The sequence below is a fragment of the Lytechinus variegatus genome, chromosome 6 (genome assembly GCF_018143015.1).
Source record: "Lytechinus variegatus isolate NC3 chromosome 6, Lvar_3.0, whole genome shotgun sequence".
Classification (NCBI taxonomy): domain Eukaryota; kingdom Metazoa; phylum Echinodermata; class Echinoidea; order Temnopleuroida; family Toxopneustidae; genus Lytechinus; species Lytechinus variegatus.
Genome location: NC_054745.1, coordinates 41,963,246 through 41,981,784, shown reverse-complemented (window position 1 = coordinate 41,981,784; position 18,539 = coordinate 41,963,246). Strand labels below are relative to the sequence as shown.

General features: G+C 37.2%; 2 protein-coding genes across 2 annotated transcripts; both read right to left on the bottom strand.

Annotated features, from left to right (window-relative positions):
• Positions 1-13: 13 nt before the first annotated feature.
• LOC121417849 (MAM and LDL-receptor class A domain-containing protein 1-like) lies at positions 14-8,930 on the bottom strand. Its single transcript, XM_041611581.1, has 10 exons — positions 8,891-8,930; positions 8,548-8,679; positions 7,762-7,910; positions 6,991-7,107; positions 5,873-6,107; positions 4,257-4,483; positions 2,976-3,108; positions 2,088-2,237; positions 1,188-1,441; positions 14-76 (listed from the first exon to the last, which is right to left on the bottom strand). Exons 1-10 carry the CDS (start codon positions 8,928-8,930, stop codon positions 14-16), a joined length of 1,500 nt encoding a protein of 499 aa, XP_041467515.1.
• A 2,228-nt stretch (positions 8,931-11,158) lies between these two features.
• On the bottom strand, positions 11,159-17,879 carry LOC121417848 (MAM domain-containing protein 2-like). Its single transcript, XM_041611580.1, has 4 exons — positions 17,672-17,879; positions 14,493-14,743; positions 11,819-11,912; positions 11,159-11,337 (listed from the first exon to the last, which is right to left on the bottom strand). The coding sequence occupies exons 1-4, from the start codon at positions 17,877-17,879 to the stop codon at positions 11,159-11,161; spliced, it is 732 nt and encodes a 243-aa protein (XP_041467514.1).
• Between the last annotated feature and the right edge of the window lie 660 nt (positions 17,880-18,539).

The following is an 18,539-nucleotide window of genomic DNA, read 5'->3' as shown; positions in this document are numbered from 1 at the left end:
ACCCAACACCCGATCACAACCCACAATAGCGACTGTAGGCCACTAGAGGCAATACGAAATTTCCCATTATCCTATGCTTTGTAATACATGAACAAAAAAGAAACAAAACAAAACATCAAATCAGATATACCTAGTATTTCATGCAATTTATTGCCTATTCATGCAAACTAAGCATTATATATAGAGTATGATTTAACGAATTATATTTGCAGAAGAAAATTTATATATATTTTTCAGTTTTATATTACAACTATCTTACAAAGATGCACGTGCCTTCATCATGTTTATGCACTCAAAAACCCTGAAAATCATTTAAATTTTGACTGTCATTCATATTACACTGAATATCTTGGTGTAGATGTAATGATTCCATTATAATTGCTGATTCACGCTATATGTTATATCATGTATTCTGTTTCACTTTATTGTATGTTACATACACTGAATTGCTATGATGTTGAGTTATTTTTTAAACTGCAGGTCGCCTTTTGAAAGCAGCTTTACATAACTGAACAGGAAAATAAAGAAAACCAATAAATAAATATATAAATAAATACAACATATCCCACTGCTGTTAATATCAGTTCTTCTTTATTTAGTTTCATCAGTAGATACAGAATAAGAAGCGTTTGATGACAAAACTTGTCGGAAATTCTATCCCACTAAATAAGTTTTGTCCGACAGTTACCATAGGAGAAATGCTTCTGAACTAATCAAATACAATGAAAGCTGTTAGATCGGAAAAGATTTCAGATCAAAGATCAAAAGTGTGCCCGAATTAAACAGATCTACGTTTAAAAACAACCTTGAAATAATAATAATAATATATAGCATTTAGTTGCCTATTCAGTGGCGCACTGTATATTACCCCCGCTGTAGCTCCAGCTGCTAAATGCGCTTGGTGCATTCAAGGAATTAATCCTGCCGGGTAGCAATCCACCTCACCTGGGTCGAGTGCAGCACAATGTGGATGAATTTCTTGCTGAAGGAAAACACGCCATGGCTAGGATTCGAGCCCACGACCCTCTTTTTGAAAGGCGAATTTCAGAACCCTTAAACCACGACGCACCCATTCGCGCGCCCATTAATCACAATTAAGATTTTTAAAGTCGGGTTTCTATTTTCAAGATATGTATGGCATTGTAACAGTTCCAACAACTGAACAAACATTTCCATGGATTACTCACAGTGAACCGGTCCGTTGTATTAATCTGCACTCGTGCTGGAATCCAATGTGGACCCCTGGACTCTGTCTCACTCCAGAGGGCGGTCTCATTATCATCAATCTTCATGTATACGTTTAGACTTCCAAGGTGCATACCGTACATCTGATACCAAAACTCCATACAGCTACCTTCACTTGGGCTGATAAGGAGATTAGACAACAGGCGAGCCACGTTGCCAGGTTGGAGACCAGAGGCTTCTGTATATATGTAGTATCCTGAAATAGATAGATTGTTTACGAAGTTTTGGAATTACACTGTTAAAATTCGTTAAAAATGTATAAAAAAAAATTATTAAAGCATTTGCTAATTGGTTGAGAATAGGGAAACAGACGGAAAAACAATCAGTATTCGGGTAATTATTTACTGCTCATCAAATTCTCCAGTGCTATCTTTTTTAATTTTACCCTTAAACATGATGGTCGATAAGAATGCTTCCTCTACAAGAATAATTTTGAAGAATCCTTGTTGAAGCTTCCAAACAAGCCAATGGGAAGGACATTTAGCTTATCTCTCAACGTACTTAGTGTAATGATAATAATATATGGCTTAGTGGATCTGACTCGTGTACCTCAAGCACGAGTTATTATTTTCTACGTTCAAATCCTTCAGAGTGCAGGGGCTATTACATTCAGCAAGAAATCATGTTGTACCCATTCCACGTATGGCTAACGGGAGCAAGAAAGTATGTATTCCTGGAAACGAAGAGCATGGAACATCTTATCTACTAATCTGGTGATTATATTGCATTATACTAGAGCACCTGAGACTTATGATAAAGCAAGTGCTACATGAAGGTATTACATGAATGTTTAAGTAATCAAGAAGCGTTATCCAGAACTATCCTCCATTTATTATTCTTACCTCGATCATTTCCATAGGTATGGTCCGCTCCGGGTCCGGTTCCTGCACTATCCGAGACTCCTGAAGCCCGAACCCAATTAAAATCGTCTTGTTCATCTTGATACCAGTAGCAGAGATCGCTCTCGAAATTGCAGTTGTGTGTAACCGGAGCTAAGCAATGAAATGATATCAATACACGAGTTAACTTATATTGTTCCCATTTTCCCCTAAATGAAAAATAGAGGAATTTGGATCAGAATGGAAACCTTGATTTCTAAATAAAAGGTAGAAAATTATTTCCTTCAAGCATAATAACAAGACGGTACGAAATTTTACTTTAAATTCGATTCAACATAATCTATTTTATCAGTATAAAAACAACAATATAAATAGTTAAAACGTGCCACAAGTCAAACAGAGACATAAAGTATACTGAAAGGGCAGCAGCGAAAAATAAAATTAACCTCATCTACGGCCGATCATACATTGTATCATTATATTTTTAGATTATTAGTTTATGTCGTTTGAACAAAATGAATTCAAATACGATATGAATAAGAATGAGGAATAACGAATGAGGACTTAACTTATCAATTCCCCTCCAACAACGTAGTAAGCTGTATAATATCCATAATTATATGCCCATTCATTCTCGACATGGCTTAAGACATGTCCTTGTTTTTTTGTGTAGCTCGTTAAAGAATATGTTGGTCTCTCATGGATATTTGATGGTAAACAGAACCCTATAACAGAACGATCGTTAGGTTCAAGTCAAATGTTTATTCACCGATACGTCTTAGATTAGCAAACTTGAAATGTTGCCCAATGTTAACCCTTTCAATCTTTTCTACTCTAGATGTAAATGTTGGGAGAGAAGTTACGCAAAATGAAACGTAATGGTAACATTACCGGCTTCATCAGAGCAATCCCTGTTCTCAACAGTGATGTCATCGATGGAGATATCAGCGTATGGAGTAGGACCAATGGTACCTTTCAGGAGAATCTCATAGGAGTATGAACCAGATAAAGATTGTATGGGAACCTGTAGCAAAGTGAAAACAGAAGGACCATTCCATATTATGATCATTAAGGGTGTATAGTCTATCCCTCGCTGAAATCACCTGTCTCTGTCTTAAACGAAAATGAAACATATGAAACAAGAAAGCTTGTGCAAAAACAGAAAAATCAAAGAAACAGATAAACGAAAGTTTGAGAAAAAAAATAATAAACAATAAGAAAGTTATGAGCATTATTGTAATGTAAATCCTCCCATTGGCAATGCGACAAAGATGTGTAGAGTCACATGTGAACAACTTTCCATTACTTTTATATATTTCACTTAAATGCCTCTTTTCTCATTTCTATCAGTAAATCATATATTCTTTCTTCAGGAGCGCATTATGGATAAAGAATTTGTATCACCCTAAAAAGAGCAAAAATATAAATTTTCGTAGTATTCTATAGTCCATCAAAGGGAAAGTTGTTCACAGTTGTCACATTGCCAATGGGAGGATCTCCATAGCATTAGTGATCGAAATATTCAAATACTCATTATTCCCATTGTTTGATCGATGTTTCTCAAATTTTCTTTAATCTCATTCTTTGATTTTTCTGTTTCCTTAAACTAAATGTCAACTTGTTCCAAAGATTTCATTCTCCTTTGATAATAGTCGTAACGGTTCCAAGTTACCATTGCCTGATAAGCTTAATGAATTATGGGGATTAAGGGCATACAATAGATTGATAAGTTATGGGTTTGCCCAAAGTTAGTCATACCCGAAAGAAAATCCAGTCAAATCAAAACTCAGGAGAAAATAAATAAAATAAAATGTAAGAATCAGATTGGTTAACTTACGACCCAAATTGGACCAGCAAAATATTAGCTATGATTTTTTTTATCAAAGTTGCGAAAGAATTAATTCATTATACTTAGGCGACTTTGAATTAAAAGTCGGTATGCTAGGAAATGCCATTTAATGTCAGGGATATTACGGAATGGTGTTTTTGCCAAAAATGAAAACTACTGAGGCCAAGCGCGGAAAGGTCCTTCATAAAAAAAAGACACAAATCCTTTTGTCTTTGTATATGTCAATTTCATAACATTCGTACAAAATATTACACTTTTTAATCTGGGCTTTAAAAAATGAATTTTCAAGAAACAGGGGTAAATTATAAAATGATGGTACTTACAAAAGCTTGTTTCCATCCGTATCCCTTGTTTCCTTGTATGGTCCTGAGAGTCAGTTCTGGGGATAGACCCTCGGCAGTGATCTGTGTTATGAGATTACCTATCCCACTACCCATCATGAAATACCAGAACCCGAAGCATCGGGTTGTATCGGCTGTGAACACTGTGGATTTCAAGATGGCGGCATTTCCCTCTTCCAGGAACGAGCCTTCTAAGTAGATGTATTCACCTGCAGGGAATTGAAACAACTGATTAAAGTTTCCCGGTGATAACTTAATAATATAACATACATGAATTATCATGTCATGCGGCAATGGATTTTGAGGTAGCTAACATTTACCCATCAAAGATTAACTCTTTAAAATAGTTTCTTTGAAATTCTGAATACTAAATATAATTTCTAACGATAACGGTTGTGCATTCAAAATTGCTTGAAAGTTCTGAAACTAAAATAATATGAAATCTAAGCGACGTATGACACTAATCAATAGGATAAATTATATATTCCCTTGATCTAGAAGAATTTTAAGTTGTATATCTCATAGTTCAACCCATTTAGTTTACTTATTTTACTATCAATATAAGGCGGTCGTTATACTTTCACTAGCACCCTTGATCTTATACTACTTTATTCTTATCCACAGTTGATCAAGTTTTAACTTCGCCTACATAACATTTTACTTTGCAAAAAACATATTAAACGGATCATTCAACAAAAAAGGCCAGGTGATGTTAGACCAAGGGGATATAAGATCAATTTGGTAAATTAGAGAGCTGGCAATTGCACCGAGTGGCAAGTATTTAAATAAAAATTCACTTTAAAATTCAATTAAATTTAACCAAATTGAAGACGAAAAAAACCCAGATCTGCCTGTAGACAAACTATCATAAAACCATCCCTGCTGAAAACAAAACAGTATCACACAGTCTGATCACAGTGTGCTCACATTGTGGACCATGAGAAAACATTCTTCACACTATTAAATGCTCAAATTCAAAAGTGTGAAGATATTTCCACACTGTGGACGCCTCGACAGTGTGACTGCTCACACTGTTCACATGGTTGACTATGGGAATATGTGATTCACAATGTTAAAGTGACTCAAATTTAACAGTGTAAAGGTGATGACACATCGTGTTCCACATTGTGAACACACTGTGGCACACACCTGCGACAATTTCAAAGGACTTTGTGTCGTCTAAGATGTAGGGTTAGGGTGAGAGTTGCAAAGGGTTTTATATAAGGTTTAAAGTAGAGTATAGTAATCCAGGGTTGAAGTTGGTCATTTGATTAGTGTGTGGAATTTACAGCAGAACAATTGTCGCCGGAGCAAATGTCATGGAACCCAGGGGCCCGTTTCATAAAGCTGTTCGTAAGTTACGAATGACTTTACGCACGACTGGTGATCCTTTCTTGTGCTACATGACATATCTCTATGTAGCTGACTTATGTACACGAAACGAACATGTTCCAATCGTTCGTAAAGTTGTGTGTAACTTTACGAACAGCTTCATGAAACACCACCCTGTGCTCTTCCTAGTAGCTGCACGAGATTGGCCGAGTCGGAAAATTGAGGACGCGGGTGTAGACCTAGTGGCAATATACGGCCAAACTCACCATCCTCAGTCCCATACGTGTGATCCACATCAGCTCCAGTGTTAGCCGATATCGTCTTTCCATTGTTACGCAGCCAGTTAGTGTCATCATCATTTTCTTCATTCTTCCACGTACAGTATCCATTCTCAAAGTCACAGCTACCAAAAGGTGAGCAGGGGAAATCCGCCAAGGTAATATCATCTATTGCTATACCGCCTGGCCAGTCGATGTTATCACTGCTAGCTTCGAATGAAATCTTTGATAAGGTTTGATTGATAAAAGAGAAAGAAACTGAAAAATAGTCGGGAAACGATATCACACTTAACTACCAACATCATTAATGGTTTAAAAGTTAAGAATGAGTGACGTCATCAGAGGGATAATAAAGTCAACACAGTGTGCGCATAACGTCATCATTCAATAATGAACTTCACGTGCTTCATTTTTAACGAAGTCCCAAAGTTTTTCTTTTTAAGAATTCTTATATCTCTTTCGTCACAATGAAGTTCAAACTGCAAAGCTATTAATTCACAGGATTTGCTCTCACGCATCGCCACACCAATTCATATTAATAATGTCATGTTCGGGGACGCACAAGAACTCCTACCCCTTCCAATTCCAACCCCAAATATGCTGAAACATTTGAAAAAAAAGTAGCATAGGCTTTCGGGCATGAGTAGCTGATTCAACATAATTTGAAAATAGCAGTCACATTCCCATGCCAGAGCGCAGAGGATTTTTCTGAATTTCTAAAATTGATGTAGCATTAAAAAATTACGGACAAAGACCTAGCATAATTTATCTCTCTTACAACACTAAAAATCGTTATCAAGTGTTACAGAAGAGTCCTAGAAACATAGGCGGCGGAAGAGCACGGGGGGGGGGGGCTGTCCCCCTATTTTTTTGTCCCCCCTAAATTCGAGGTGGGGGACGCCCCCTTTTTTGTTGCTTGTCAAATGTTTTACCTGTATCCATCCCAAAATTTCAGGTGGACCCCCTACTTTCTGGTTTCTGCCGCCAATGCCTATAAATGAGGGAGGGGGGGGGGGGGGTTAACAATCGAATTTCTCACAAACGGGATTTTCTTCCTTTGCTTAAATACGGTAAATACCATGTTACTCACGTCAGAAGATCCTTACCTTCATTTTCTGTGTTGTACTGACAAGGTTTGTTTCTTGAACATGCCATTCTGCAGGATGGCTAGCAGAATGCATCTCCCATAGTTTGGTTCGTTCTCCTCCTATCACCAAGAATACCTGTTGAATAATTATTTGTTTTATTTTATCTGCATTGATAGTTAGAAAAACACTTGTCGAAATATAAATGGGTAGGCCTAAACATAAGTAGATACATTTCAAGTAAACATAGGTCACAGTGAAACAAGTAAGGAATTGAATTGATCTCACAAAATGCATGGAGAACCCGTAAAATTAACTCGTGGTTCACAAAACAGATTTGCGAGGGAATGAAATGTATTGGAATAACCAAAAATATTTTCAAACAAACATGAAAACCGCAAATTGAAATATTGTTTTTGTTCATTCATAAATATGGAAAACACAAATTCTTTATTTTTAATTGCTTCTTTCATTTCTATCATCCTATTTATTTTGAGCATGTGTAAAATCATTAGTGTTATTGTGGTCATTATACGCATGATCACCACTGTCTAATTTTACGAATAAATACAATGCACAAGTATAATCATAACAAATTATTATATACTTAGTCGTAGAAAAGGTAAAAAAGGAGAATAGCAAAGGCCATAGACATCTGGAGCACAATCATGCTATTTTTATAATATTTGTCAGAACACTTGTAAACAGTACGAACATAAAATACAATAGAAAAAAAATTAGTGTGTAAATTAACTATGTAAACTATGTAAATGAACTATATCTACTCATTACCTTTAGTACAGATACGGTAGACGTCCCCATGTAGTACCAGAACTGAAAACATTGACCTTTAACCCCGGTCGCATCGAACATACCGGTCTCAATAATCCCTTTCTGATTCTTCGATGTCAAAGATGAAATATCAGCAAAAAGAACGTGTCCTTTAAAAGGGAAAGAGTAAAAAGCAGGCATGTTGGATGGAAGTAAACTATTACCTGGGGTCTTCCAACGAGGCAGTAGGTCCACGAGGCCGAAGGTTTCGTCTGTCTACATAGAAAATTGCTTTCTGCATAGCGTATTGCTATAAAACCTTCCGTTTTTTAAAACATGCCCCGAACTTACAAAATGAACTATATGTGGTCAAATGACTAAGCGGATGTTTTCTTATCATTATTATTTTTGTATACGCAGACAAAGGTACGTAACAGTCGGACCTTAGACCTTCCTCTACTACATCTCTCTGAATAAAAAAACAAAAACATACAAACATTTTATTATCCCGAGCATGTAAATATAGAACCCAGATAACTGACTTCATTTTCTTCAACTGTTATTATTTTCCAGAAAGCTACTTTTGCTCAAATTAGTAACAAATTTAACCTTATCAATATAGCAGAACAGTTAAATAGATATATGCATGAAGGCCCTCAAGCAATTTAAGCGCTTGAAAATGCAATCAATGAAATATATTTCTTTAATGATTATTATTCTATAAAATAGAAAGTAGATGCTAGGGTTAATTGTAATTGCTATGCATTGTTTGAATGGTCGTTGTCCGGAAGTGGGTTTCTTTGGTACCTGCTGCAGTTCGGTAAGTACTGTCGATAGAGGGCGTGTTGACATCTGAACTTGGCTGGATGACATTCCAGTTGAAGTTACTTCCGCTCCCGGGAGTGTAGCCGCAATCTCCGCTCTCAAAATCACAGTGATCTGAAATAACATAATGAACGTTAATGCAGTAATGAAGAGAGTCAAATCACTAAATTATATTTTTTCTACTCATGTCATTCAAAACAATTTTGACCAAATAAATCTGTTGTTAAGATCTGTTGATACAAAATATCGACAGATATTAAAATGCACCTTTAGCTAATGGAAATAAAATATGATTGAAAAACTGGTTTAGCACGACAATTCTAACCAGTTGTGAGTGAAGCCTGCCCATTTCTTTCTTTATTCATTTTTTGCAGCTCCGTGAAAGAACCTCGTGAGATCTTTTGAAGTTTGTATGGCTATTTAAAATAAAAACTGATAATACACACTCCACTTCCTGGGGAACAATATTATACAAGATTATATATTTGTACTTACTTGGTGTCGGACATTTGCCATCGTGAAACGAGATATCGTCAACTGCAATGTCTCCATACCCGATATTTTCTAATGAAATTCCTCCTTCTACGACAAGCTGTTTTAAGAAAAGTTGGGGAAAATCAATTAAATAAAAACTTTTCCTAATTCCTAATGCACAATAATCATGCCTTTCAAAACAAATACATTTTCAATGGCAGAATGGAGCTTAATAAGAACTAGAAAACTACTGAGATAAGATCCTTGAATTTAAATCACATCTTACTACGTCTAGCTAAGGCTACACTCAAGAAACACAAAATGGGTGAAGGGTGGAAAATGTGAAAGAAGGGACGAGATTGAGTAATAAGTGTGTTCCACCCTTGGCCTTTTCAAGGGGTGATTTACCAATTTCCATGTTTTAATTTTTTAAAGTAAATACATTCTTTGTTAAGTATTCACATTGATAATTCAAAGGGCTTTACAGTGATCAGCCAATACATATCGACTGTAAATGACACATTTGTTAGTTTATCCCTATTGCCATATGTATGACAGTATAAAGATACATGTGTAGTCTGACAACTTATTAAATAACAATTATTGCTGATAAAATGCTTCGCTGGAAAGAACACTGTATCGACTCAAACAGTGAGATCTCTGTGTGTTTACATACTGGACTTTGTGAAGATATTATCCACACTGTTAAAACGCTCAAACTCACAGCGTGTTCACGTGGTCTACTTTCTTAATATGTGATTCAAACTGCTGAAATACTCATTGAAGGTGATTCACACTGTTTCTTCCACACTGTAAACACACTGTGGCACACACCTGGGGAGTGTTTCATGAAAGGACCTGTCGGACGTTTTATCCGACAAGTCCTGTTTTATCCGACAGTTACTATGGTAACAGTGACTCTCAGCCAATCATTATCAAGGAAAGTTGTCAGATCTGACAGCTTGTCGGACGAAAATGTTCATTTGATGAAACGCTCCCCAAGAGACACTGTATTCTTTCCAATAGGGCGCCCCCATGGTCGCTGACGGTTATGCCTATCTACCCGGTATGGATCGGAGCCAGTGAATTGTAGCTGTGCTTGATTCCACTGCGGACCTCTAGGTTGTGTCTCAGTCCATATCAAGGTCTGCGGATCATCGCTTCCTTCTATCTTCTGGTATAGACTCAGGACACCAAGGGTTGAACCAAACATGTGGTACCAAAAATCCATACAGTACCCATTGTCACTGTTCTTTATGACGTCAGAGATGAGAAGAGCTTTGGCACCCAAGGCAGCACCGCTAGCTTCGACGTAGATGTAATATCCTGAAAGAAAATACATACACATGTAGGTTGGTTAAAGATACAACTAAGCATCACCATGGTTATAGAACAACGCCATCTTTGTCCTGGCTTGCGCTAATCTGGTACTACTGCCACGCTTCATGTACCCATCACACACCTAAATAGATATTGAGACCGTGCCTTTTCGTCTATAATTGCTGCACGCCTATATGAAACTCCCTCCCTTTTCGCTCCGTGAAATTGACAACATTCGGAACTCTTCAAATCTTCTCTCAAACTCACTTATTTCAACAGATGTGTAGTAATAGCTTACCTGGATTAGCCTGCGCCTATAAACATGATGAATATAAATATGGCGCAATATATGCTGTGGGCCAGCATCATCATTATGGTTAGAAGATTTAGGATACAGATCCTATAGAAGATCTAACACACGGCAACAACATATGAGTATCTTTATTATTGCTTCGCTTTTGCAAAATCAAAAGGCGATGATCCCCTTTAAACATTTTGATTGAAAGATAATACCATATGAACACACTGTGGCAAATAAAAAATATCATCTTTTTATGTCTTTCCTTTTTCTATCTTTTTCAATTCAATTTTTATTTCAGAGCCCCCGCCCTCTTGGGCTCCCTCACCTCTCTTTCTCCCACTCTCCCTTCTCTTTTTGCCAATTCAGTTTATTTCCTTTACATTGTAGTACAGTGAATTGAATGACGATTCGTAGTTAACTACGGTGAACCTAAACATCCACACCCCTCTTTCCTGACCTCTCGTACTCTACCCCTATTTTTTCTGTCTACCTTTCTCATTAACGTTCTCTCCTCTTTTTTAGCCCACCTGTCTTATCTCCTTTTGTATGGTCATTTGAAGGACCGGTTGATGTGGATTGGGTTGGACCAGAATGTCTTATCCATTTGATCTTAGGGTTAGGAGTAGAAGACCAGGAGCAAAAATCTTGATCAAAATCACAACTGTGGGCATCTGGCACTGGGAAAAAAAACATTAGAAAGAAAAAGGATCAATTACAAATATCCAACGAGGAAAGATTATCAGATCTGGTGCTGCATGTCAAGAATCCACAACAAAGGTGAATGAGTTGTCAAAGACATAATATGAAAACTGAATCAGTCACCCTTTATCTTCTCATTTCCAATTGTTTAAATTCAAAGCTAGTTTCTATCTTCATTTCCTTCATATTTTGATTAAAATCAAACATTTGACAATGGTATACCCTTGCAGAGTCGTTGAATGAAAAGATATACTGAGAATTGATAGATACACGAATGAGTGAATGAATGCTTTATTGATTGATTGATTGATTGAATGAATAAGATAGTAAATGATGAATGTGAATATTGTTTGAATGGAGGAGAAATTAATGGACAACTCACTGATGAGCAGATGAAATAATGCATGTATGAAAACTGTATGAAAATGTTGATGAATTGATTATTGGGTGAAAACTTACAATCATCTGGACACACGATTCCTGTTTTAATTGACAGATCATCTATGGCCATATCTGAGTAATGCGATCCGCCGAGCTCGCCAGTAATATACATCTAAGTGAAAATAAATTGAAATGCATTAAATTTATTCGTTTTTTGGTGATATATTAGCATATATAAGTCAATCAAAGGATACAATCGTATTCTTAGTGTATTATTTAGTGAAATTATAATTGTTAGTAATAAAGTCGGCCAGAGTGAATATTAAGCTTCTAACGCGCTTCTAAAACCCGTATCCGGACATCTACCCCCTGGACATCTACCCCCCGGACATCCACCCCCTTAGGACAAGTACCCCCTAGGACAAGTACCCTCTAGGACATCTACCTCCCGGACATCCACCCCCGGACATCCACCCCCCGGACATCTAACCCCCGGACATCTACCCCCGGACATCCACCCCCCGGACATCCACCCCCGGACATCCACCCCCCGGACATCCACCCCGGACATCCACCCACCGGACATCTACCCCCCAGACATCCACCCCCCGGACATCTACCCCCTGTCATTTTTTTGTCAAATTGCTCGTTCGTTATGATCGCTCACAGACGAGCAAAAATATATATCTTATCAATTCAAAATCAATCTAAAGATGAGGCGGTAGATGTCCGGGGGGTAGATGTCCTAGAGGGTACTTGTCCTAGGGGGTACTTGTCCTAAGGGGGTGGATGTCCGGGAGGTGGATGTCCAGGGGGTAGATGTCCGGGGGTAGATGTCCGGGGGGGTAGATGTCCGGGGTAGATGTCCTAAAGGGTACTTGTCCTAGGGGGTACTTGTCCTAAGGGGGTGGATGTCCGGGGGGTAGATGTCCGGGGTGGATGTCCGGGGGGTAGATGTCCAGGGGGTAGATGTCCTAGAATCCTAAAACCATACCCTTATTTACAAAATGATATATCCACACATTCAAGTACGTGATTTTATGTACAGGTAATATGGGTATAGGCTTCAAAAAGTTCAAATAATAAAAGAAAACAATTAATGTTTCAAGTTTGGAGGTCACTCAAGAATGAGATGAACACGCTTTGCAATATCCAAGTATAACAAGTTTACAAGCCGTTCTAACAAAAATGTGAGAAAGAAAGTGTACTTTCTTTAACTTTTTAAAACCATTTTTCACAATATGAGGAAGAATTATTCTTTCAGATAAGCTAGTTTCTCATTTTCATTTCTTGAACGTCAAATAAAAGATGATTTTCGGACTGCTGGTTACCCATTCATAATTGTTTTAAAATTTTCAATTGCAAAATTAATGAATCAACAAATAAAAAGTAAATGACATACGATATGTTACCAGAATCAAATTTATAATTGGATGCATTTAAAGGTTTGAAGTTTCGGGTTATGTTTAGCCTTTTTGCTACGAAGAATAATAATTATTTTGATTTTATAATTATAAACATATTTCATTGATTTTACCTTACATATCTTATTGCAATATTGTTTGGGGATCCTGCAAGCAATACCTATTGAACCGCATCTTTCTTCTTCTAAAGAGAGCAGTTCGTATAATATGCCATAAACCCTTTCTAAGTCATAGCACACCTCTTTTCTTAAAATTAAATATACTCCCAATTTCTTTACTACATGATTTTCAATTATCCGTTTTTATGTATTGTTTTAACATGTTTAATATATTACAATAGTGTTTCATTTTGTGTAGTTTTGTTTTAAGTTTTTACCGATTGTATTTGTTTTGTCATTTGTACAGCGCTTTGTAACTTTTGAAAAAGCGCTTAATAAGAAGGAATTTATATTATATATATTATATATATTCCTATTGTAACAACCTTCTGCCTAATAATGTTGACAACATTTTTCAAACCAATATGGATATCCAGAAATATAATACTAGAAACTCAGCTGATACTCGTGCAATATATGGCCATTATTCTTTCTCAAACAACATATTTTTATGTAGGGGTCCCATTATTTGGAATAAGATCCCTCAACATTTTAAGCAGTGCAAAACTCTTCAAAGCTTTAAAAGACATTTACAAATACATCTCATGCAGAAAGCCTATACTAATAGTAATATGATATAGATACACTTTCATCGAAATCGGATATAAAATAATAAAGTTATGAAAATTTTAAGTTTCGCTTATTTTTCACAAAAAAGTTGAATGCACAACTCAGGCACCGATATGCAAATGAGAGAGTCGATGATGTCCATCACTCATTATTTCTTTTGTTTTTTGTTTGAATAATACAATATTTCAGGTTTTACAAATTTGACAATAAAAACCAACTAACCTTAACCATAAACTCTTAAAATAATGGTAATTCCACATGTCCAGGGAGAAATAAAAATGTGTTTCTCTTGACAAGGAGGAGAAATTAGAATATTTCATAATTCATATAATAAAATACAAAGGAAATAGTAAGAGGGTGACGTCACCAGTCTGCCAATTTGCATACCTACCAGGATGTGCATATAACTGTTTTGTGAAATCAAGCAAAACTTTAAAATGTCATAACTTTCTTATTTTCCATCTGATTTTGATGAATTTTTCAATATTTTGCTTGTTGGATTTTTCTCTTTTTTTATATTAACTTTCCGTTGGGGTGGACTTGTCCTTTAAAAGTTTTTTTCTGGCAGAGCTGAGATCAGGGAAATGGATGAGTAGGTACCTGTGACGAGCTTGAAGCGGACTGCAACCAAACGTTTGCTTGCTTCCACAGATTCCCCTGGTCGCCCGCTTTCTTCCACTTCTCTTGGTTTTGAGGGCTATACACCGTCAATGTACCCATGGTTGTCCCCAGCATATGATACCAGAATGAGACACATGCTCCCCCAGCGGGGAGGGCGGGGATGGTCGGCGATATGATGGTCGCCTTGTCCCCAGTACTGGCATCAGCACCTTCGATGTACAGGTAAAATCCTGTATGGGTGGCAGCAAAATGAGAGAGAGAGAGAGAGAGAGAGAGAGGGATTGAGGTAAAACAATGAATTTCATTTAATTGTACACAATCAGACAGTTCGCAAATTCGGTCATTTACATAAAAGTTTTTATATCATGTTTACATATGGATCACATGCGCTACAGAACGACATAATTAAAAAACAGAGATAATTATAAGAAACTATATTAAATTACAGTAATGGTACAAATGCCCCCCAAATGGAGAGTAACTTGTAACATGTCAAAGGGTATTTATATTGCGCACATATCCACCTTGTTGGGTGCTCAAGGCGCTCCTATATTACCCGGCTAAGCTAGGCGTTCATAGCGCACACAGCTTTTTAAGGAATTACTTCCTACCGGTACTTATTTACCTCACCTGGGTCGAGTGCAGCACATTGTGGATCAGTTTCTTGCTGAAGGAAATTACGCCATGGCTGGGATTCGAACCCACGACCCTCTGTTTCAAAGTCCGAAGACTAATCCACTGGGCCACAACGCTCCACAAAGTAAAGATGATCGTTTAGAAAACAAAAGACAGAACATGAATAAGGCTAGATGCTCTTTGACGAATCATAAATCTACATATATCGGCCCTACATTGTATTCAGCATTGCTAGGCCTATCGCAGCAGACGGGGCTTAATATTACTGTTTATGCATAATCGATATTCTTACTTAATTTTATGGTTGCAATTGTTGAGCATGTTGGTTGGTCCGCATACATTCGTAATTCCGAAGCTTCGTTATTCCGAAGGTTCTATTCCGAACGTTCGTATTTCCGAAGGTTCTTAATTCCGAAGGTTCGTTAATCCAAAAATGAAATGAGGTTCGTGATTCCGAAGTTTCGTTAGTCCGAAAAAAGTACTTAGTATCGAACCTTATTTCGTTTTCGGACTAACGAACCTTCGGAACAACGAACATTATTTCGTTTTCGGATTAACGAACCTTCGGAACATCGAACCATATTTCGTTTTCGGATTATCGAGCCTTCGGAATAACGAACCTTCGGAATAACGCCACAAATGGTAGGATTAACGAACCCTTTTACGTTTTCGGATTAACGAACATCGAGGTATATGCAATTTACGTGTTTCGGAATCACGAACCTTCGGAATTACGAACCTTCGGAATTACGAACCTTTGGAATTATGAAATGTAACCGGTTGGTCAGGGAGGGATAACCTCGGATCACAGTTATCAAGTTAGCTTTTTTTCAAATTCAGACAGCTAAGTATCCACAACGATTCTGTTTTCATTCATATTTTATTGAATCCTCATTGTTATTGCCATTTTGATGATGAATAAATACAAAAATAAATAAATGGTAAAAAAACAACACATACAAACATGATGAATTAAGACTTTGAATCCGGTATCCATGTACGTTTCATGACCCCCAGCCCTGCACCCCCCTTCCCCGAAAAAATCCTCCCCCACATAAAAAAAACATAACGGATATTGAAAATAGGCTTTGCATGAGGTCAATCTTTAATTCATCATCACTTTGTCAGTCCTGGTGGGTGTCTCATAAAGCTGTTCCTAAGTTAAGAGCGACTTTAAGAACTACTGGTGGTCCTTTTTTACGTGCTAAATAATCACCAACTTATAATGGTGAACATCATTTACCCAGGATCTCTCCCAAAAGGTAGGGGGGGACAACGGTCTGGAAATTTGACAAGCAAAAAAAAAAGAAAGAAGGGTCATGTCTTCCCAAAACGCACGTTTTATTCCCATTTTGAGTTATATATTTCTTAGCATCACCAAAGACCCAAAATAGTAGGGGGGGGGGGCATTTGATAATGTGTCCCCACTACTATTTTGAGTAGGGGGGACACGTCCCCCTGGGATTTCCGCCAATGCATTTACCACAAGAAAAAGTCGCTCTTAACTTACGAATAGCTTTATGAAATTAGCCCCTGGTATTAGCAGAAAAAACACGGTGTCCAAAAATGTGTACACCATTGTAACCACACACTGTGGATCATTTTAACAATGTGTATAAGATTTTCACATGGCCCACCAAAACACTCTCTTCTTTTTTACTGGGTCCAATCTGGTTCAGATTTTAAAGAAATTCAAGATAGTTTCGCCAAACGATGACATCAGTTATATCTTTTCATCGACACAAAATATCAATACAATGAACACTGACATAATAAGTACTCCAGAGGCTCTCACTGCTCGAGACCTAGGCTCCCTCCGACGTTAAATTCGGTTACCTAATCATTATTTAGGAAGAAACAGCAACATATTAAACCCAGGGATTTTATTTCCTGTTTGTAAATGTTTAAACCCCACCTGGTCACACCGCCCGAGCGTTGTTGGAGCGGTCGTGGAGCGAAGAGAAAAAAATCATCACCGCTCGCTACCGTTCACCATTTTTTATTTTGATTGTTCCCCCCCCCCCTAATTTTTGTGAGCGAAATTCGACCTTCTTTCCCTACCGCTCCACGACCGCTGCAACAACGCTCGGACGGTGTGACCAGGCCTAAAGTAGTTATGCTTTTTTAATTGATATATTCCACATATAATACTTTGTCAATGTATAATGTGAAAAATGGATATGCATAATGCAAGCTGTGAATATCGAACCACATGAAGTTTGTTAAAGTCACTTTCATTTCTGCCATAGCTTACCCCCCCCAAAAAAAAAAACAATGTTGTTTTATTTCAATGTAAGCACTTCCAAGTTTATTTTCATATTCATTATTATCATTATTTATTCGGCATAATCAAACATAATATACAAAATATACAAACAATAGGATAAGGAGAGTCACATGGATGCTGGGAAAGGAAAAAGATTAACTAAATAACTATAACCCGAAGGTCTTCCTTTCCAATTCATCATTTATCATCCTCTCATTTAAAATATATATATATATAATTTCTCGGTAATCATTACCTGAGCCTGATGTATGATCTCCGGACGGTCCAGTCCTTGGAGTCGGAGTAGGTCCAGAGTTCCTGGTCCAGACTAGTTTATTCGATAAATCAAAGGTCCATCCACATTGATCACTTTCAAAATCACAGTCGAAATTCGGAACTTGAGCGTCACCCAAGACACCAGGGGTTAACACAACCAGGAAGATAGTTACTGTATAATACCACATGTCTGCAGCATGGGGTCTGGCCTCAGAGAGGCTGCGACGAGTATCGAATCCTAGGCCCACTGGGCAAAGGTGTTTGGTGCTAACCACAGGGCTCCGCAACCTTGTAAATTCTGCTCGATTGTGCTATGTCAGTAGTTAAAAGCGATATTTATGGCCACTTAATTTGAAAAGTTAATCCTTCATAGATAAAACTATCGTTGAACGTATTTATGCAACAGATCGCCAATACACTCCCCCTTCTTCAGATAACATCACTCAAGAAAAAAGAATCTAAAGTATATCAAATATTCTGTAGAAAGACAAAGCAACCATGTGCCCCGATCCTGGACAGTTTCCTTCTTTAAAGAAAGAAACATGCATCAAGATGGCTGCCGTTGGTAACTCCTCAGGTCAAATACCAGTTATGGAATGGTAACCGGTAGCTGTTTTTTTTAATCTGAAACTATTTATGAACTTAAAAGAAAATAGGAGTATATGTGTGCCAGTTGGTGATAGGATAGCGACGAGGTTTATGAGAAGGGTTAAGGTGCAAAAATGGTATATATTGATTGAAGATTTGTGAACTAGAAATAAAAAAAAAGAATTTATTACTGCACAATATAATTTTATGTATTGTAAACAATGGGGTTCCATGCAATCTTGTGGCAAGATTTGAGATTT

Bases quoted from the DNA above. Each gene is read 5' to 3' on its own strand.
- LOC121417848 (XM_041611580.1), bottom strand. From the start codon at position 17,879: ATGTGGTATTATACAGTAACTATCTTCCTGGTTGTGTTAACCCCTGGT. The intron at 14,744-17,671 runs GTAATGATTACC...CCACCCATACAG, and splicing joins AGATCATACATCAGGCTCAG to GATTTTACCTGTACATCGAA. The intron at 11,913-14,492 runs GTACCTACTCAT...ATTTTCACTTAG, and splicing joins CCGCTTCAAGCTCGTCACAG to ATGTATATTACTGGCGAGCT.
- LOC121417849 (XM_041611581.1), bottom strand. From the start codon at position 8,930: ATGAATAAAGAAAGAAATGGGCAGGCTTCACTCACAACTG. The intron at 7,108-7,761 runs GTAATGAGTAGA...ATTATTCAACAG, and splicing joins CTACCGTATCTGTACTAAAG to GTATTCTTGGTGATAGGAGG. The intron at 4,484-5,872 runs GTGAGTTTGGCC...AATTCCCTGCAG, and splicing joins CACGTATGGGACTGAGGATG to GTGAATACATCTACTTAGAA.